The sequence below is a fragment of the Bos indicus genome, chromosome 20 (assembly GCF_029378745.1).
Source record: "Bos indicus isolate NIAB-ARS_2022 breed Sahiwal x Tharparkar chromosome 20, NIAB-ARS_B.indTharparkar_mat_pri_1.0, whole genome shotgun sequence".
Lineage (NCBI taxonomy): Eukaryota > Metazoa > Chordata > Mammalia > Artiodactyla > Bovidae > Bos > Bos indicus.
The window spans coordinates 33,123,411-33,139,348 of record NC_091779.1 but is presented as its reverse complement, the minus strand read 5'-3'; the positions used below and the strand labels follow the sequence as shown (position 1 = coordinate 33,139,348).

Genomic DNA, 15,938 nt, shown 5'->3' with positions numbered 1-15,938 from the left:
TACAGTCTATGGGGTCGCAAAGAGTTGGACATGACTGAGTGACTAACACTTTCACTTTACTTTATGAGGTCAGCCTCTGCTTCATCTGAAGTTCTGGAGGTGAGGGGAGCAAAAAGAAGGGATGGGACCTCAGTTTTTTACTGTTTTTGTGATACAGATATGATACCGCACCCATGCTTATGTACAACATCCTATACACGGTGTCAAGATGGTGTTTTATAGTACTAATATATGATATTCATCAGTATGGTATTGCTATAGTGATATTGGCTTTTGTGGCAATACCAGAAGCTAAAAGCATCAGACTTTGAAGATGCCTAACTTTGATGCAATGGAAGCAATCATGGCATTGTCTTTTTTGGTGAAGGATATATTCTTTCACAGAGGAAATCCTAATATGATGATGTATATTTTTTTAAAAAGAATGACATTTTCTGTTGCTCTGAGTCATGTCTTATTTAACAGATCCACTTTGGGGCTGTAATAAAGTGCTGATGAATATGAAATAAAAAAATTAAGACAACTGGTATCAGGACTTTATTAGGCTTTTCACTGGATACAAAGAAACTTTTTTTAACATTAAGAACACAATCTTATCAAAAAAATTTCATTTGCTAAACAGAACTGTAGGCATGAATTTTCTTTACATCACATTTATTAAAGTATCAATGACCAGATCCTAAAAAGAGAAGGCACAGGTCTGTCTCCCGCTGGTGAATTTCTCGTGTCTAATGAAGGAAATGTCACCAGCTCTGCAAATTCCCATCCTTTAGACATGAAGTAAATCAACAGAAATGTGTGAAAGCAGGGGCCATGAGATGGAAATGTTACATTAAGAGATTTGGATTTTCTTATCACTTATATAAATTTTAAGAGAGGAGGCAGCTACCCAAATGTCCTGAAACTCCATCCCCATTCAGACCCTGCCAAGGAGTCACTGTTGAATTCAGAAATATTTGAAAACTCTATTTTAGGAATTCCAACACATTTTACGCTTTGCAAATTTGTCTAGAAAATGGCCTTAGGTCTCACGGTTCTTACTCTGGGATGGGTTGGGTTTCCAATTCCTTAGAAAAAGTGTTGGTTATGATAATCTGCTTTGACGAGTCTCTCTGGCAGGTGCAGCTTCATGGTCAGGAACTACATTCCCACCTGCTGTCTCTTCCACCCAATCTCCTGAATAGGCACAGACAGAGCTGTGTCCACACCTCGGACACTCCTCTCTTCCTCCAGCAGTCAAGAGAGTTCCTTTCTATGTCAAATTTTCTACAGTTCCATAGATGACCAGGTCTAATCTGATAAAAATCATTTGTGCTAAGTTGTTAATAAGAAGAGTAATGGATTCATTTGTTACCTCTCTGAAAGAAAAAGATAACAAATTTTTAAAGTGATCCTGGTATGAATTAGAAGGTACTTTTCTCCAGGGGCATTTTTAATGTATGGGTATGTTTCAGGTTGTCCCAAATTATTGGAGAATGTTACATTAGGGATTAATTGTGGGGAGAGAGACTTGGATCTCACAATAGAAAAGTGAATGTGGCATTGATCTTATGAAAGTTCTTGCCTGATTATTCTTCCTGTACTTCAATTGGCCCTTCATAACACATTTCTGGGACTTGGCATGGGCCAATATTTTCCTTCATGAGGGGTATTAAGACTACTGATTTTCATGAACTGTCTTAACACAGGAGTGTGGAAAGAGGTAGGATATTATCCCCTATAGGTAGCCCTACTGTAAAAGACAGGATGCATAGGGATTTAAGATTAGAAAAAAAATGCAGAAATGCCCAATTAAATGTGAATTTCAGATAAACAATGAATAATTTTTAGTATAAGTACATCTCATGAAATATTGGGAAATATTATTCTAAAAATATTCATGTGTATCTGAAATTTGAGTTTCACTGGGTGTCCAGTATTCTATCTAGCAACCTTAAATATGGGACAAACATAACTGAAGATGGAGTAAAAGAAAAGAAGGTAGATTAATATCCTGTACCAAGATCCCAGACCTAAAGATTACAGAGTTTTGCTTTGAACATGACCACCAGTGCAGATCCTTAAATTAGTATTTGAATGCACTTAGGCAGATAGCAAAAATTCAGGAGTGTTGCTTCCTGCTTTTTTGCAAAGGGAATCACATTGGTACCACCTAATGTTGATGGGTCTTTTGTGACTCTCACAGAGCCAAGGCAGTTCATTATACTTGAGAAGAATCATTTTTTTTTTTTTTAAGTAATGTTTTGGAGAAACATTTTTTTAAAGAAAACTTGGGTTCCCTAAAAATGGGTTCCATGAAAAATGGGTTCCATGTTTGGAAGAACAACTTTAGAAGTGCACTGGCTGTCTTGTGGATGGAAGTGAGTCTGAATTTAGTTTCTTTGCACAGTAATGAAGTTAATAAATTAATTGATGTTTGAAACTTAAAGAGCATTGGGTATCCCACAGGCTGCATCATTTGCTTGTGGGAACTCAAATAAGTACTAAAGCACATTCCTCAGGTGGTTAAAAAAAAGGCTATTTTTAACAAAAACATAATCTCCTTTTAAATTTTAATCCCAAATTGCAACAGTAACAAAAATGTCAATGAATTAAGGCTGGTCATAATGTGCCCTTTTTCTTTAGGATAAGTTTGATTTTGTACAAGATATAGTACACTTACACACACACCACATACAAGCACATACTTCTGACTCATACAAATACACATTTAGAACTAATAACTATAAAAGAGTATCACAAATGAAATAAAAAGTGCACAATTTTCAATAGACTTAATCAACACGTTTTACAAATTCCACAGAACATTTTATCATTGTCATTGGGAAAACAAACAATTTAGAGCATTATTTAAAACCGTATGTAACACAGGAGCCACCAGTAAGTTATGGCAAATACAGCATTTACACCATTGTGTCACTGAAATCTAGTTGAAAAGACTAAAGTGCTATAACATAAAATACTTTTAAAAACCTTGTTTAGCATATCTTGAGGGACACTATGCATTATTTTCTATTAGCGATTCAGAAAGCAGCACTCCACCTGTGAAGCTCTGATCTAGAGAGCAACCAAAGGTCAGAAGTTTGTGTCGCTGGATCATTAAAATTGCAGAACTGAAAAACTCACGAAAACATACATTTCCTGAGACTTCCAACTTTCCGGTCTGGAGTCCTAACAGGGGAGATCCTGAATGGGTAACATTGGCTAAAACATCTTAGAGCCTCAAAGAACTTAAAACAACATTAAGAGAAGATGTGTGTTTGCTTGTTTATGATTTATTTTTAAGTTCATCTTTGATTCTCCAGCTTGAAGTGTTACTGACAACATAGTTAAGACTATCACTGCTAGGCATTTCTTATTTATGATGGTCTTATTTTTCACTGGTTTTCTAGTGATTTTTCTCCTCTTAAATATTTAAATATTTGAATTATGTCTGTGCCTACTTATGTAGGAGATATTGATTTTAAGAGTTAAAACTGCCATAGAATCAGGTTGATTGATTAGAGTGGTTTCCACTTGAATAATGTGTGAGATGTTCATGCTGTGTGTGTGTGTGTGTGTTTATGTGTGTACACACATAGGTGCATACATACCAAACACTTTATGCTCTAATACATTCACTGTTAGGTGGTACTCCATGAAAAGTAAGTTTTCCTAGTATGGCTGAAAGTGAATATTGAGGTCATCATATAGAGTATCCTAAGGCTTTTAAAAGATGCCTCCTCATTCTCTGCATTCATATGACTGTGTAGTAATAAGGGAGACATAAAGGATGAAATGGCAGGAGTCATCACCATATTGTGCCTTCAAACCTTCAAAATTACAGACAAGAAAGCAACCAAAAAATGATACTCTTGGCATATTTTCCCTCATCAGCCACTCACCCCTTTGATTTCCTGCTATAATTGGGTAAAAGTTGGATTTTGTTTCTGTTTTGTTTTTTTTTTCTTCCTTGCAGGACTAGTGATGGAAAAGTCTTAAGAACTAAGCAAAACAAAATGTGCACCAAGACGTATCTCCTACCACTTGGGGGTTTATTTGTAGCCCTTGTGCTCAAATGCTCTGGAAACACAATGCGTAACTAAGACAAAGGAGCTTAGGCTGATGGTAAACTCTAATCACATCCCACTAGTCCTCACCCCACCTCTTTATTAAGGCCCACAGCCTGCTCCCCAAGTGTGTTCCAGAGCAGGGCCAATGGACAGAAGACAGCCAAAGGCACCTTCTCTCTATTCTCCTTGCAAAGGAATCCCTTCTAGTGAACTCTCCCTCTAGCTGGAGGACCCAGGGTTCACATCTACCTGTTCCCTCCTTTAGAAATTAAGGCAAGTCCATGTACTCTCAGTGCCTGCTACTTAAATACTGTATATCCACATGGAAACCAAACATTGGCTTGGAAATATCTCTTGTCAAACAAGGTCTCTATGTGCAGATTATTAATTGCAATTAAATGCTTTCTCCAGTTGAAAAACTGCACAATTAATCTAATGCTTCAGCATGTTTGTTTTTTTTCCAGCACCCAAATGACAAATATGACAAAGCTAATCTAAGCGAATATTATAAGAAAGCATCTAAGTTCAAGAAAATACAACATAGTTACCTCTATATTTTACTCATTTTTCATTAATATGTTGAAAGATCTGTTTTCTCATACATTTATAAGTTAAATCCTTGTGTCATTGTAAGTTTGCTTGGCTAAAGGTCCTCCTGAGGGATGAATAATGAATAGTCAGAGAAAACCTGCCCAAAAAACAACTTCACAGGACATTAATTTCAAGAAGCTACAGAATCATATTCCATTGCACATAAAGAGCAGGTGAAAGATATAGAAAGACAGTAAAACTGCAAGGAGAGAGGAAGCGGAAAGAAAACTATATTTGTAGATACTATTATCTATTCATACAAAAATATTTGAATATAATCAGTTACTCTACTTTCAAAGTTCTCATCAACTCTTTTTCAGACATTGTTAAGGGTTTTGGTCTTAAAACTACAGTATTTAATATCATCAAAGTTTTCACTTGAAAAGAAGAATTGTCACTGTGTCTGTCCGTGACTGTGTGTGTTTGTGTGTATTTGTATCTGTCCGCCTGCAAGGAGTAGGTACAGATTGATTTATTTTGTTTGTTGATACAAATACACACAACTGGAATGGAGAATATATCTGTTGCTTGTATATATGCACGCTACTTGGTCAACAAAACACAGCTGTGTACTTTCCATAAATGTTCTCTTCCATCTAAACAATTTCTCTCCCTTCCCCTCAGTGGTTAATAAATACTATTTTCTGATAATGAGTATGTATAATCTTCTAATAAACTCTTGATCATTTATAATTTTAATGTACATAAACTTGGAATCAAATCCCTTACCTAAGACTCAGAGAGTAAACCACATGTTGTATGTCTAAATTAATTAAAAACTGAGAGCATGCGTTTATTTCTCTATGGTCCCACTTTACATGGATTATGTTGTTTCCCCCCAGGAAACTATTGAGGTGTGATTATTTCTAAACATGAAGATAAAATAATTCAGAATTGTACAAATTTCAGCAAATTTTGTATATTTTTATAAATGCCTCAAAATAGTCCTGTGAGGCATATAGGAAAGGGTTATTGTGCTCTTTTAAGGTTATTTGGAGCTGTCAAATATTGCAAAGACACCAAGGGGAAGCAATGCTTAAAGTTGTATTGCATTTTTCTTCCTCATACATGTGGACTATCACATGGCAGAAGGCAGAAACATCTGTGAAACTTTGGCCTCTGCCTCAAAATTAACCTTGGGGTGAGATGGACGGAACCCCAAAGTGATTTTCAAAATCTGCTCAGATCACATATACTTAAGAATCTCCTGAAGATGCTTCATGGATCCTTGAGAGGTCACAGTCATAGTTTCAAAGACATTGTTCTCATTCATTCTGTGACCCTTCCTTTTTCCTCAACTTTAATTTTAAAAAAACTCAAATTGAAGCTTCTCAGAATATGTTCCTCAAAATTTGGGATATAGAATGACATGTTGGGAAATCTTAATTTGGTAGGAAACCTTGCACAATCTTTCTTTCTTTTCTTATTTTAATTTTTTTAGTCAAATTAATTGTTAGAAGAACTTTTGTAAGTGTTCTTTTCAGAGTTTTCTGAGTCCATTTTTTAAATTTTTTCTTTTATAATTTTACTTTTATTTACTTTTTCATGGAAAGTCATTTTATTTTAAATATAGTGGTGTGTACATGTCGATCCCAAACTCCCAATCTATCTCTCTTGTCCCCACCCTTCCCCCTGTAACCATAAATTCGATCTCTAAGTCTGTGTGCCTTTTTCTGTTTTTTTAAGTTCATTTGTATTTTTTTTTATCCCACATATAAGAGATATCAAATGCTATTTGTCCTTCTCTTTCTTATTTTACTCAGTATGATCATCTCCAAGTCCAGCAGAGTTTTCTGATTTTAACACACATAATTTTTCATTTACTGGGCATTTTCAAGACAATATTTAAGAGATTTCTGAATTAAAGTGACATCCATCTCCTCACCACCTCCATTTTTCAATATGGAGTTGGCACTAATTGTTCTTCCACAAAAGTTTTTTATTCTGTATTTATAGCTGCCTTCAATAGAAATACTGTGAAACACTATTGTTTTTAGATGACACAAAATTTACTAATTATGGCCTCCAGTATTACTGATGCAGGGAAATCAATTTGATGCATATTATCTATGACCAAAAGTTAGCAAGATTGCAGGCTACAGAATATTATACCAAATCCTACAAAACAAGTAAATTTTAGTACAACAATGTAATACACATTATTCTGGGCATTCAATTACTTTTAAGTCCCATACAGCATCAGATTAAAAACAGCGAGCGAGAGAGGGAGCAGAAAGTTTCATTTGGAGGAAAGTGTAGGAGCCCTAAGTTGAAATCAGAAACACAATCAAGTAAACACCCATAAGTTACAAAGACTAATTCTGAAAAACAAAATTTACTAGTCTTTTTTTAATCCCTAACACTAGAAGTAGGTTTTGCTTATCAAATGGGAAATGAAATATTTATAGTAATGAAGAGTACGATAATAATCACTGAAGAAATGGTTTCCCCCTTTCCCACCCACTTTCAGCCCTTATCCCTTCAGAAACTCAGTGGAATAGGAAGATCAGAGTGTTTATAGACAATACATCTAATACAGTGAATCTTCTCCTTCTTATTCACTGATACTCCGAACAGTACCATCAAGTGTTGGCTTCCCCTTCTTCAAAGACATAGTTGAGCTTTATGACAGTGCTGATGAAATCACCAAGTTCTACAAAGTCGGCAGTGACAATATTGATGCCACTCTCTCCTGGCTTCTGTGTGCGGACCCACTGCATCATGGCAGGAAGAGCTCTGAGAAAGGAAAGAAAAAGAGATGTTACAGAAGGAAATATATTATTTTTCAAGCTTGCAATCCCCAGGACTTCCTTTAGTTTTCTAACTTACTAAAATAAATGCCCCAATTACAGATACATAATGGAGAAAAAAAAAAAAAAAAGAAATGGACTATGGTAAATTCTTAACCTCTTAAGTGACTCTGCAGGAGAAATATAGTCATCCTTGGAGGGTGGCTCAGATGGTAAAGAGTCTGCCTGCAATGCAGGAGACGCGGATTCAATCCCTGGTTCGGGAAGATCCCCTGGAGGAGGAAATGGCTATCCACTCCAGTATTCTTGCTGGAGAATTCCATGGACAGAGGAGCCTGGTGGGCTATAGTCCATGGGATCAGAAACAGCTGGACAAGATCAAGAGACTAACACTTTGGAATCCATGAGGGATTTGTGCTAGGAATTACCACAGATACCAAAGTCTGTGAAAGCTCAAGTGTCTTACATAAAATGAAGTTGTAAAGTCAGTCCTTTTTATCCATGGTTTCTGCATTCATGAATTCAACCAACCGAGGATCGATTTTTGTGGATATGGAACCCAAGCATATGGAGGGCTGACTGTAGTCACTATATCAATTAATATTGGACTCCATCTTTGGAGATCTCAGATGCCATGAGAATTTATAGTGAAATTTCTCCACTAAGAAAACAACATTCTTGCACTCATTTTCTAGTTTGATATGGTGTGATTGCAAACCCTGGAGAACTATGGGTTAGTGAGGCCAGGGATGAGTATATTCACTTAGCAAACATTTATTACAAACCCACTATTTTCAGGAAATGTGCTAGATATTATAAATGGACATACTAGTGAAACTCCCTGCATTTAAAGAGTGCATAGTTTGGTGGTGGACAGATGGGCAAGGAAGACAATTTTAATATAGTACAATCAGGGCTCATCCTTTAAACTTATTTACTGATCACCTCTTCTATTCCAGACACTGCTGAAGGCACTTGGAAAACTTGAGTAAGCATGGCAGATAAAAATATCCACCTGTGAGGAGCTTACAGTTTAATAAGGAAAGACAAATAATGAATAATAATCATAAATTAATTACACCATTTGATAGGAAGGAAGAAGTGCTATTAAAATGCAGCAAAAAAGGGAAGATTTGAAGTGTGCAGATAGAGAGGAGTGGAGCAGATTGCAACTTAAAAAAGGGTGCTCACACAGGTGCATTGACAAGGGGATATTTGTGCAAGGGTTTGAAGGAGACAAGGGAGTTAGTCACGTAGATAGCCAGGGAAAACATTTCAGCTGCTGCCATAGCCTTAAATGGGTAGCATGAATAAACTTGGTAAAAGAAAGAGGAGACCATTAAAAGATGAAGTTAGAGGAATAATAAGGAAAGGGGGGGCAGATGCTGTATGGCACTGTAGGTTATGACAAGGGTTCTGAGTGTTACTTTGAGTGAAATGGGGAGTCTTTGGAAGATCTTGACCAGAATAGTGTTGTGATCTGACTTAATTATAAAAGATGATTCATTACCACAAGAGCACAGTGGAGAGTCACCTAGCCTCATTTGCAAAATCAGAGAAAACTTTTCAGAAGAGCATTCCCCGAATGTTGAGAGATTAGGAAGACTTAGCTGGGTGAAGGTGGGAATGGGGGATGGAGGATGATGTGGTGTATTTTCAGACAGAGAAAATAGCATTTCTACATTCATTAACAGGGGTACGGTGTGCTTAGGACTAGGGCATTTGGACAGACAGATCCAGCTATTAATAAGGATGCCATATCCTATGATAGCACATTGAAGAGAAACCACTATGACTTAAGCAGGCAGGAAGGGAGGTTGAGAAAGGGATAAATGAACTGAGGTCTTAGAGATGACAGTGCAATAACAATGAAAGAGTGAGGAAGTCCACGTGAACGTCAAATTCCTGGATGGGATGGAGAGAGAAGGAAAGATACAAAGGTGTGGGTGGAGAGATCGTGATGAAATTAAGAATCTCAAAGAAGCTATAAAATTTAAGGAAGCCTCAAAGTGCTGGAGAAATAAGAAGGGACCAGAAGACAGATGGTTTTCAGACTGTAAATCGACTTAAAGCTGTTAACCAGGGAAACTACATGCTTAGATTTGTGATTCAGAGAGTGTGGTTTGCCTTCAGTGTAAACAAATGAAGAGAAGAAAGCAAGACTAGGATCAGAGCTAACAACCAGAGAGCTGTGGAAGGAATCTAGACCAGAGAGAATGGGAACTTACGTTGCAGTGGCCACAATGAATATATTTGAAAGGAACTAAGGAGAGAAGGTGGCACTAGTGGTAAAGAACTCACCTGCCAATGCAGGAGACACAGGAGCTGAGGGTTGACCCCTGGGTGAGGAAGATCTCAGGGGGAAATGGAAACCCACACCAGTACTCTTGCCTGGAGCATCCCATGGACAGAGGAGCCTGGTGGTCCATAGTCCATGGGATTGCAAAGAGTTGAACATGACTGAAGTGACTGAACACACACACACACACACACACACACACACACACACACAAGGAGATAAAAGGACAACATTTGACTGGTGTGGGATTGGATATGATGGAGATGAAGAAAGAGGCCATGAATGCTGCCTAGATTTCTAGCAGTATTCTTGCAGGTGAGCATATCATCTACTAATTTTGGAAGGATAGGACTGAGGGCTTCCCAGTGGATGTACGAAGTTCAGTCCGAGACCTGTTGATTCTGAGGTGACTTTGGGACACATGAATTCAGATTTCAATTGATTAAGTACAGGTCTAATATATTCAGGACATAGAGCTGGTCAAGGGCTATCACATAAAAATAAAAGAGCTATGAGAGTGGATAAAATTACCTGGGAAGATTGTATAGAGAAGGACGAGAAGAGAAAATCTGAATATCAGCTACATGGGCAGAAAAGTTGATTCAGTTAAAAAAGGGAGAATTAGGTATAAAAGTAGGATGAAAATCAGGAGCATATTGTATCATGAAATCAGAAGAAAAGAAAGTCATGCTCCTTTTGGTTTGTGAGGTTGAAGTACAGAATGTAATACAGTGCCTTTATCCAGATCTCATAAAGCACATCTAGCCAAACTTGACCCATCCAGGCAAAACTGAAATAACTGCCTTGGACTACATTAATCCTGCAGGTAGTACCTTAAAAATTCTGATCCATGTTTTCCAGCATTTACCTTTGTTTGTTAGATACAGATAGAGAACCCAAAAAGTGCTTCTGAAAGAGGATAGCGTGGACCCATTGCCGTCAGAAAATAGACTGGCAGGTGGAGGAATTTGGTTTTCATAGCAACAGTTTCTGAAGGGAATTCTATCTTGAATTAAAAAACTGTGGATCCCTAGAGCACAGACACAGGGGTATTCAAGTTCATCAGAGAGACAGATGCCATGGCAGTGTGTGTGCAGCCACTCGGGTTTGAATTCCATTACTTTCTCTTCTGGGCTTGCTCGGACAGATGGCATATCTCTGCTGTGAACACAGTATCACCTCGGTATTTCATAAAAAGCAGACACTCTTTGGAAAAAGTATCAAACCAGTTCATTTCCTGGGAAGATGGTTGCTTAGCAGATACACTCACCTTGAGAGGTGAGAGGTAGTGAAGAGTGAGACTGAGGCCAGTGCCAATTCTGTATTAGCTTTAACCGAGTAGTTGGTTTGCCAGATCCCTAGGGTACTAGGTTATGGAAGGTTCTTGAGCAACAAAATTCCCATCTGAGAACCATGACCATCATGAAAACAGCAACTCAGATGCCTGCTACTACTCTAAGATTGATATTCCTGGGCCTGAATTTAGAATAACTAATTGTTATCCCCATGGAGAGATGTTAGGAGTGCTCTTCTCTGTTTCACTATAAAATAGATTACTTTGAGGATTGATGAAATATCATTTTGGAATAGCTTGTAGTCGTCAGGTGAAATGAGTTTTACATTTAAAATGCCACTTCTCTGAGTCATGGGAATATTTTTCTTTTTCTGTTCAGATATACTTTTCTCAAGTCAATATGATACCAAAAACAAAATAAGCAATAATACCAAATTGAATCTCAAATACTCAGATGAACTTAAGTAGAATTACATTAAACAAAAAGACTCAGTGTTCTAGATTAAAACAAACAAATGCTGTTGAAGTTACAATAATTATTTAGAGTGGCATTTCTTAAACTTTTAAAATTCTTTTCCCACCATAGAACCTTTAAAAATATTTTCCTTCCTCACTTTCTTTCTCAATAAAGTTTTAATACCACAGATAGACTTTAAATATGTTTATATATTGTTTGTATATTCCTGTACTTTTTACATAAAAAGAGCACGTGTTTTATTTGCCCTCCTGAGAATCAATTCTTATATTAGATAAATAAATTGAAAAGCCTACTCTGGTGGTAATAAAATATTGTCTCAAAGCAATAATATTCACTGTATAAGACAAATTGGTTAATAAAGACCTACTATATAGTACAGGGAACTCTGCTCAATACTTAATAATCTAAATGGGAAAAGGATTTGAAAAAGAATAGATGCATGTATCTGTAAGGGCTTCCCAGGTGGCACTAGTGGTAAAGAACCCATCTGCCGATGAGGAGACATATGAAAGACAGGGGTTTGACCCCGGGTCAGGAAGATCCCCTGGAGGAGGGCATGGCAGCCCACTGCAGTATTCTTGCCTGGAGAATCCCATGGACAGAGGAGCCCAGCAGGCCACAGTCCATAGGGGAGCAAAGAGCAGGACATGACTAAAGAGACTTAGCACGCAAATGTGTAACTGAATCACTTTGCTGCTGTAACCTGAAACTAACAAAACATTGTTAATCAACTATACTCCAATATAAAATTTAAGAAAATAATTAAAGAAAAAACAAACTGGTTAAACTTTAATGTTTTAAAATCACCCATTCATTTATCTGGAATTCCCTGATAGCTCATTTGGTAAAGAATCTGCCTATAATGCAGGAGACCTGGGTTCGATTCCTGGGTCAGGAAGATCCACTGGAGAAGGGATAGGCTACCCACTCCAGTATTCTTGTGCTTCCCTTGTGGCTGACCTGGTTAAGAATCTGCCTGCAATGGGGGAGACCTGGGTTCGATCCCTGGGTTGGGAAGATCCCATGGAGAAAGGAAAGGCTACCCACTCCAGTATTTTGGCCTGGAGAATTCTGTGGACTGTATAGTCCATGGGATTTCAAAGGATCGATCATGACTGAGCCCCTTTCACTTTCATTCATTCATTCAACAAAGATATATTGTACCTGCAGGAGACAGTGTTCTAGGTATAGCTCCTTAGAGCATTTTGGGGTTTGAACCTTTCTCACCTCTCTCTAAGAAAACATTGCTGTAGCCCTGCCCCCACACTCTTCTTCTGCGACTTTTCTACACTGCAGTCACAATAACCTTTCTTAGAACTGAGGGCATTATTCTCCTACATAAACAACTGCAGTCTCCTCTCATCGAGAAGATACACTCAGTTTTGAATCAGTCAGGGTGAGTCCCTGCAGCCTCCTTCACACACTCACCACACACACACCTCTCTTCAGCCTCTGGGCTAATTTATTCTCTGGTAATACTGAAATTCTGTGTTCTCCCAAACACATCCTGTGGTTTCATGCCTCAGTTTTTTTTCAAGACTTCTATCTATATGAAATACCATTCCTTCTTCAGTACCCTTCCTGGTCTAACTTCCACTTGCCCTTCAAGACTTGGCTGAGGCAGTATTTCCATCCTTTCAGTTCAAATCTGGGTGAAGAGCTCTCTTCTTGATGCTTTATACTCCTCAAGCACAGTCTCTAACTATACATTGCACATGGCGTTCAGATTTTCCACTTCCATGCCTATTTCTAGCAGTGCTTGCACCCTTTTCAAAAAACAAAAATCATATTGTAGTCATCAATAGATCCTCTGTACCTACCACAATCCCTGGAACCCCAAAGGAAAATAGCACATTTATTGAACTCAGATATTGAACTAGAAATCCTGGTCCCAGCTTCTCAAAGTCCAACAAGCAAAGTGGAGGTGAACCAATCATGATAATACAATATGGCACAACAGACATGAGCATAGGAGCCTATGGGAGCATGTAGGTAAAATAATTTATTTCACTTGGGAGAAATTTAAGGAATGCATCACAAAATAGGTGACATGTTGAGCTTGGTCAAGACTCTTTAGATAAAGAAGCCAAGTATTTCAAGAAAAAGGAATAGCACACGCAGTTGAACATGGACTGTAGAGTAGATCACCAGAACCTACTTGTGTAACTCAAACTTTGTACGTTTTAATCATTACTTCATTTCTCCATCTCTCCAGCTCCTGGTAAACACCATTCTATTCTCTGCTTCTATGAAACTGACTATTTTTTGATTCCACATAGAAATGAGATTATACAGTATTTATCTTTCTGTGTCTGGCTTATTTCACTTAGCATAATGCCCTCCTAACAAATAAGTACTGTATCCTAAAATTTGCTAAGAAGGTAGATTCTATGTTAAGTACTCTTACCACACATATATATAAACAATAATAAAAATAATAAAGGGTGCAGGAGGAAATTTTGAGAGGGGATGGGTATGTTTATGGCCTTAATGGTGATGGTTTCATGGGTATACATACTTATCTCCAAACTCATTGAGTTATATACATTAAATATGTATACCAATTTTATCTGTCTATCAGACCTCGATAAAGTGTTTTTTTTTTTTTTTTTTTAAGTATATGGGTATGAAAGAGATGGCATGATTAAGAAGGATGAGGTGACCAGAGAGTAGGTGCCATGGTGTGGGGACACTAGAGGGGTGACTGGAGAAGGGGAAGAACAGGAAGGTGTTTGGGCGAGATAGTTAGGGCCTCCTTTGACCTGTGGAGTCAGAGCTTCCTCTTACATGCTCTCAGGTTTGTTCTTGATTTCATCCAAAGAAGAGTTCTTTGATTTTCTCATGCAAAGAAGAATCTAATATTAATTCCATAGTAAGTCTACTGCCTAATGACACTGAAACTAGTATTCAAGACCTCAGGAAGTTTCCTTAGGAAGTTCTCAGATTGCTATGAGATTTTAAAAAGCCCTCATTCACTCATTCATTCATTAATTCACATTAGCTCCACCATTATAACCAAAAAGTTGCTAGCAGAAATTTGAATAGCATTCACTAATATTATGAATGAAAATATTTCTAAGCAAATTATGCAGCCTGAAGAGATGACTAAATTCTCTTTGAATCTGTATGTTAATATTTCAGGATCTATTTATGGAATAGTCTCTTTTGGTTTCCTATAGTCACATAGAAAAATGTGACTATGCAGATATTGCAGTGCTGTCTTTTAAATGCCTCTCTTTTTCTTAATCTCTCATTTTCATTAGATTCTGGATTTATACTGTGGATTTACACTGCTTATTCACAAGGCCTCACTGACTACCAGGAGAATCACATCACTTCAAGATAAATAAAAATATAAATAAAATCATAGTCCTAATGTTAAACATAGAGCCAGAGCATTTCTGCTCAAGTCTCAGCATCAGCATTAATTATAAGCAAGTTGATTAACACTCTAAGCCTCAGTTTTACCATCTATCAAATGGGCATATTAATGAGGATTAAAGTAGTTAGTGCATATAAAGCGCTTAGATGAATGCCTAGCTCTCTATAAGTGGCCATGTGTTGAATATTCCACAGAATTACAACCAAGGCAATGCACTGCTCCAGAGTCTCAAAGAAAGAAGTCAGCAGGGAATTCTGAGAGCAGCATTCAGCCACAGTACAGGGGGATGTAAAAATGAGCCTATGGGATTTTTTCCCCCCCAACATTCACCTTTTTCTAACAATGACAGAAAGCAGGTGGGGGAGATGGCCTGGTGTAAAAGGGCAAGACTGGTGATGAGACTTGAGGAAAGTATCCTTGGAAGTGCTTTCTTTGGGGCACACAATTATAGGAAAAAAACAAAGTACACTTTCCCCATCATAGATTCTAATTTAGGTTAGCAAAAGAACAGATCCAGAACCAAAATTTGGTACAGGAAGCCTCACAGCTCTTCTCCGGAATATGGAGCTCTCCTGAGGAAAGGCATCTTCAAACAGATTGCAGGCTCCTTAGAAACAGGCAAGTCTACAGGAATCAGAAAACCTTCCTCCAAGGAAGCAATGGGAGGAGAGCGGGGTGGGAGCCAGAGGTCTTCTGATGTGCTGGCTTTGAGAACTGATTTTGAAAAGACTTAAAGGAAAAAATAAAGAAATTGGAGGTGCTAAGTTCAGTAACCCTCGATGTGCTGACCTTGTCTTATTAATTCATGTGAGCTTCCTATTTAGGGTGCTTCAATCACTGCTTTTAGCACAAAGATAAAAATTCTTAACTGTTCTATTGGCTCTGAACAATGGCCGGCTGCTCCTGTGCTTTCATTTCTGTCACTCTTCCCCCCACGGAATTCTAGACACATCCTCAGTCTTGCTTATCTTGACCAGACTAATTTTCCCCAGGGAATTTTGTAAATGCTGTTTGATTGTTGTTAGTTTGCTATTTTTTTTTTTCACCAAGAATACCTTATCTTTCCTGCCTCTTCACTTGATCAACTCACTC

General features: G+C 37.7%; 1 protein-coding gene across 1 annotated transcript in view; it reads right to left on the bottom strand.

The window, feature by feature from the left end:
- Nucleotides 1-522: 522 nt before the first annotated feature.
- The window catches only part of PLCXD3 (phosphatidylinositol specific phospholipase C X domain containing 3), a 199,985-nt gene continuing 184,569 nt past the window's right edge, over nt 523-15,938 (bottom strand). The window contains exon 3 of the mRNA XM_019983133.2: nt 523-7,379. Coding sequence (XP_019838692.1) covers nt 7,226-7,379 — 154 coding nt within the window. The 3' untranslated portion in view covers nt 523-7,225. The remainder of the gene's footprint in view (nt 7,380-15,938) is intronic.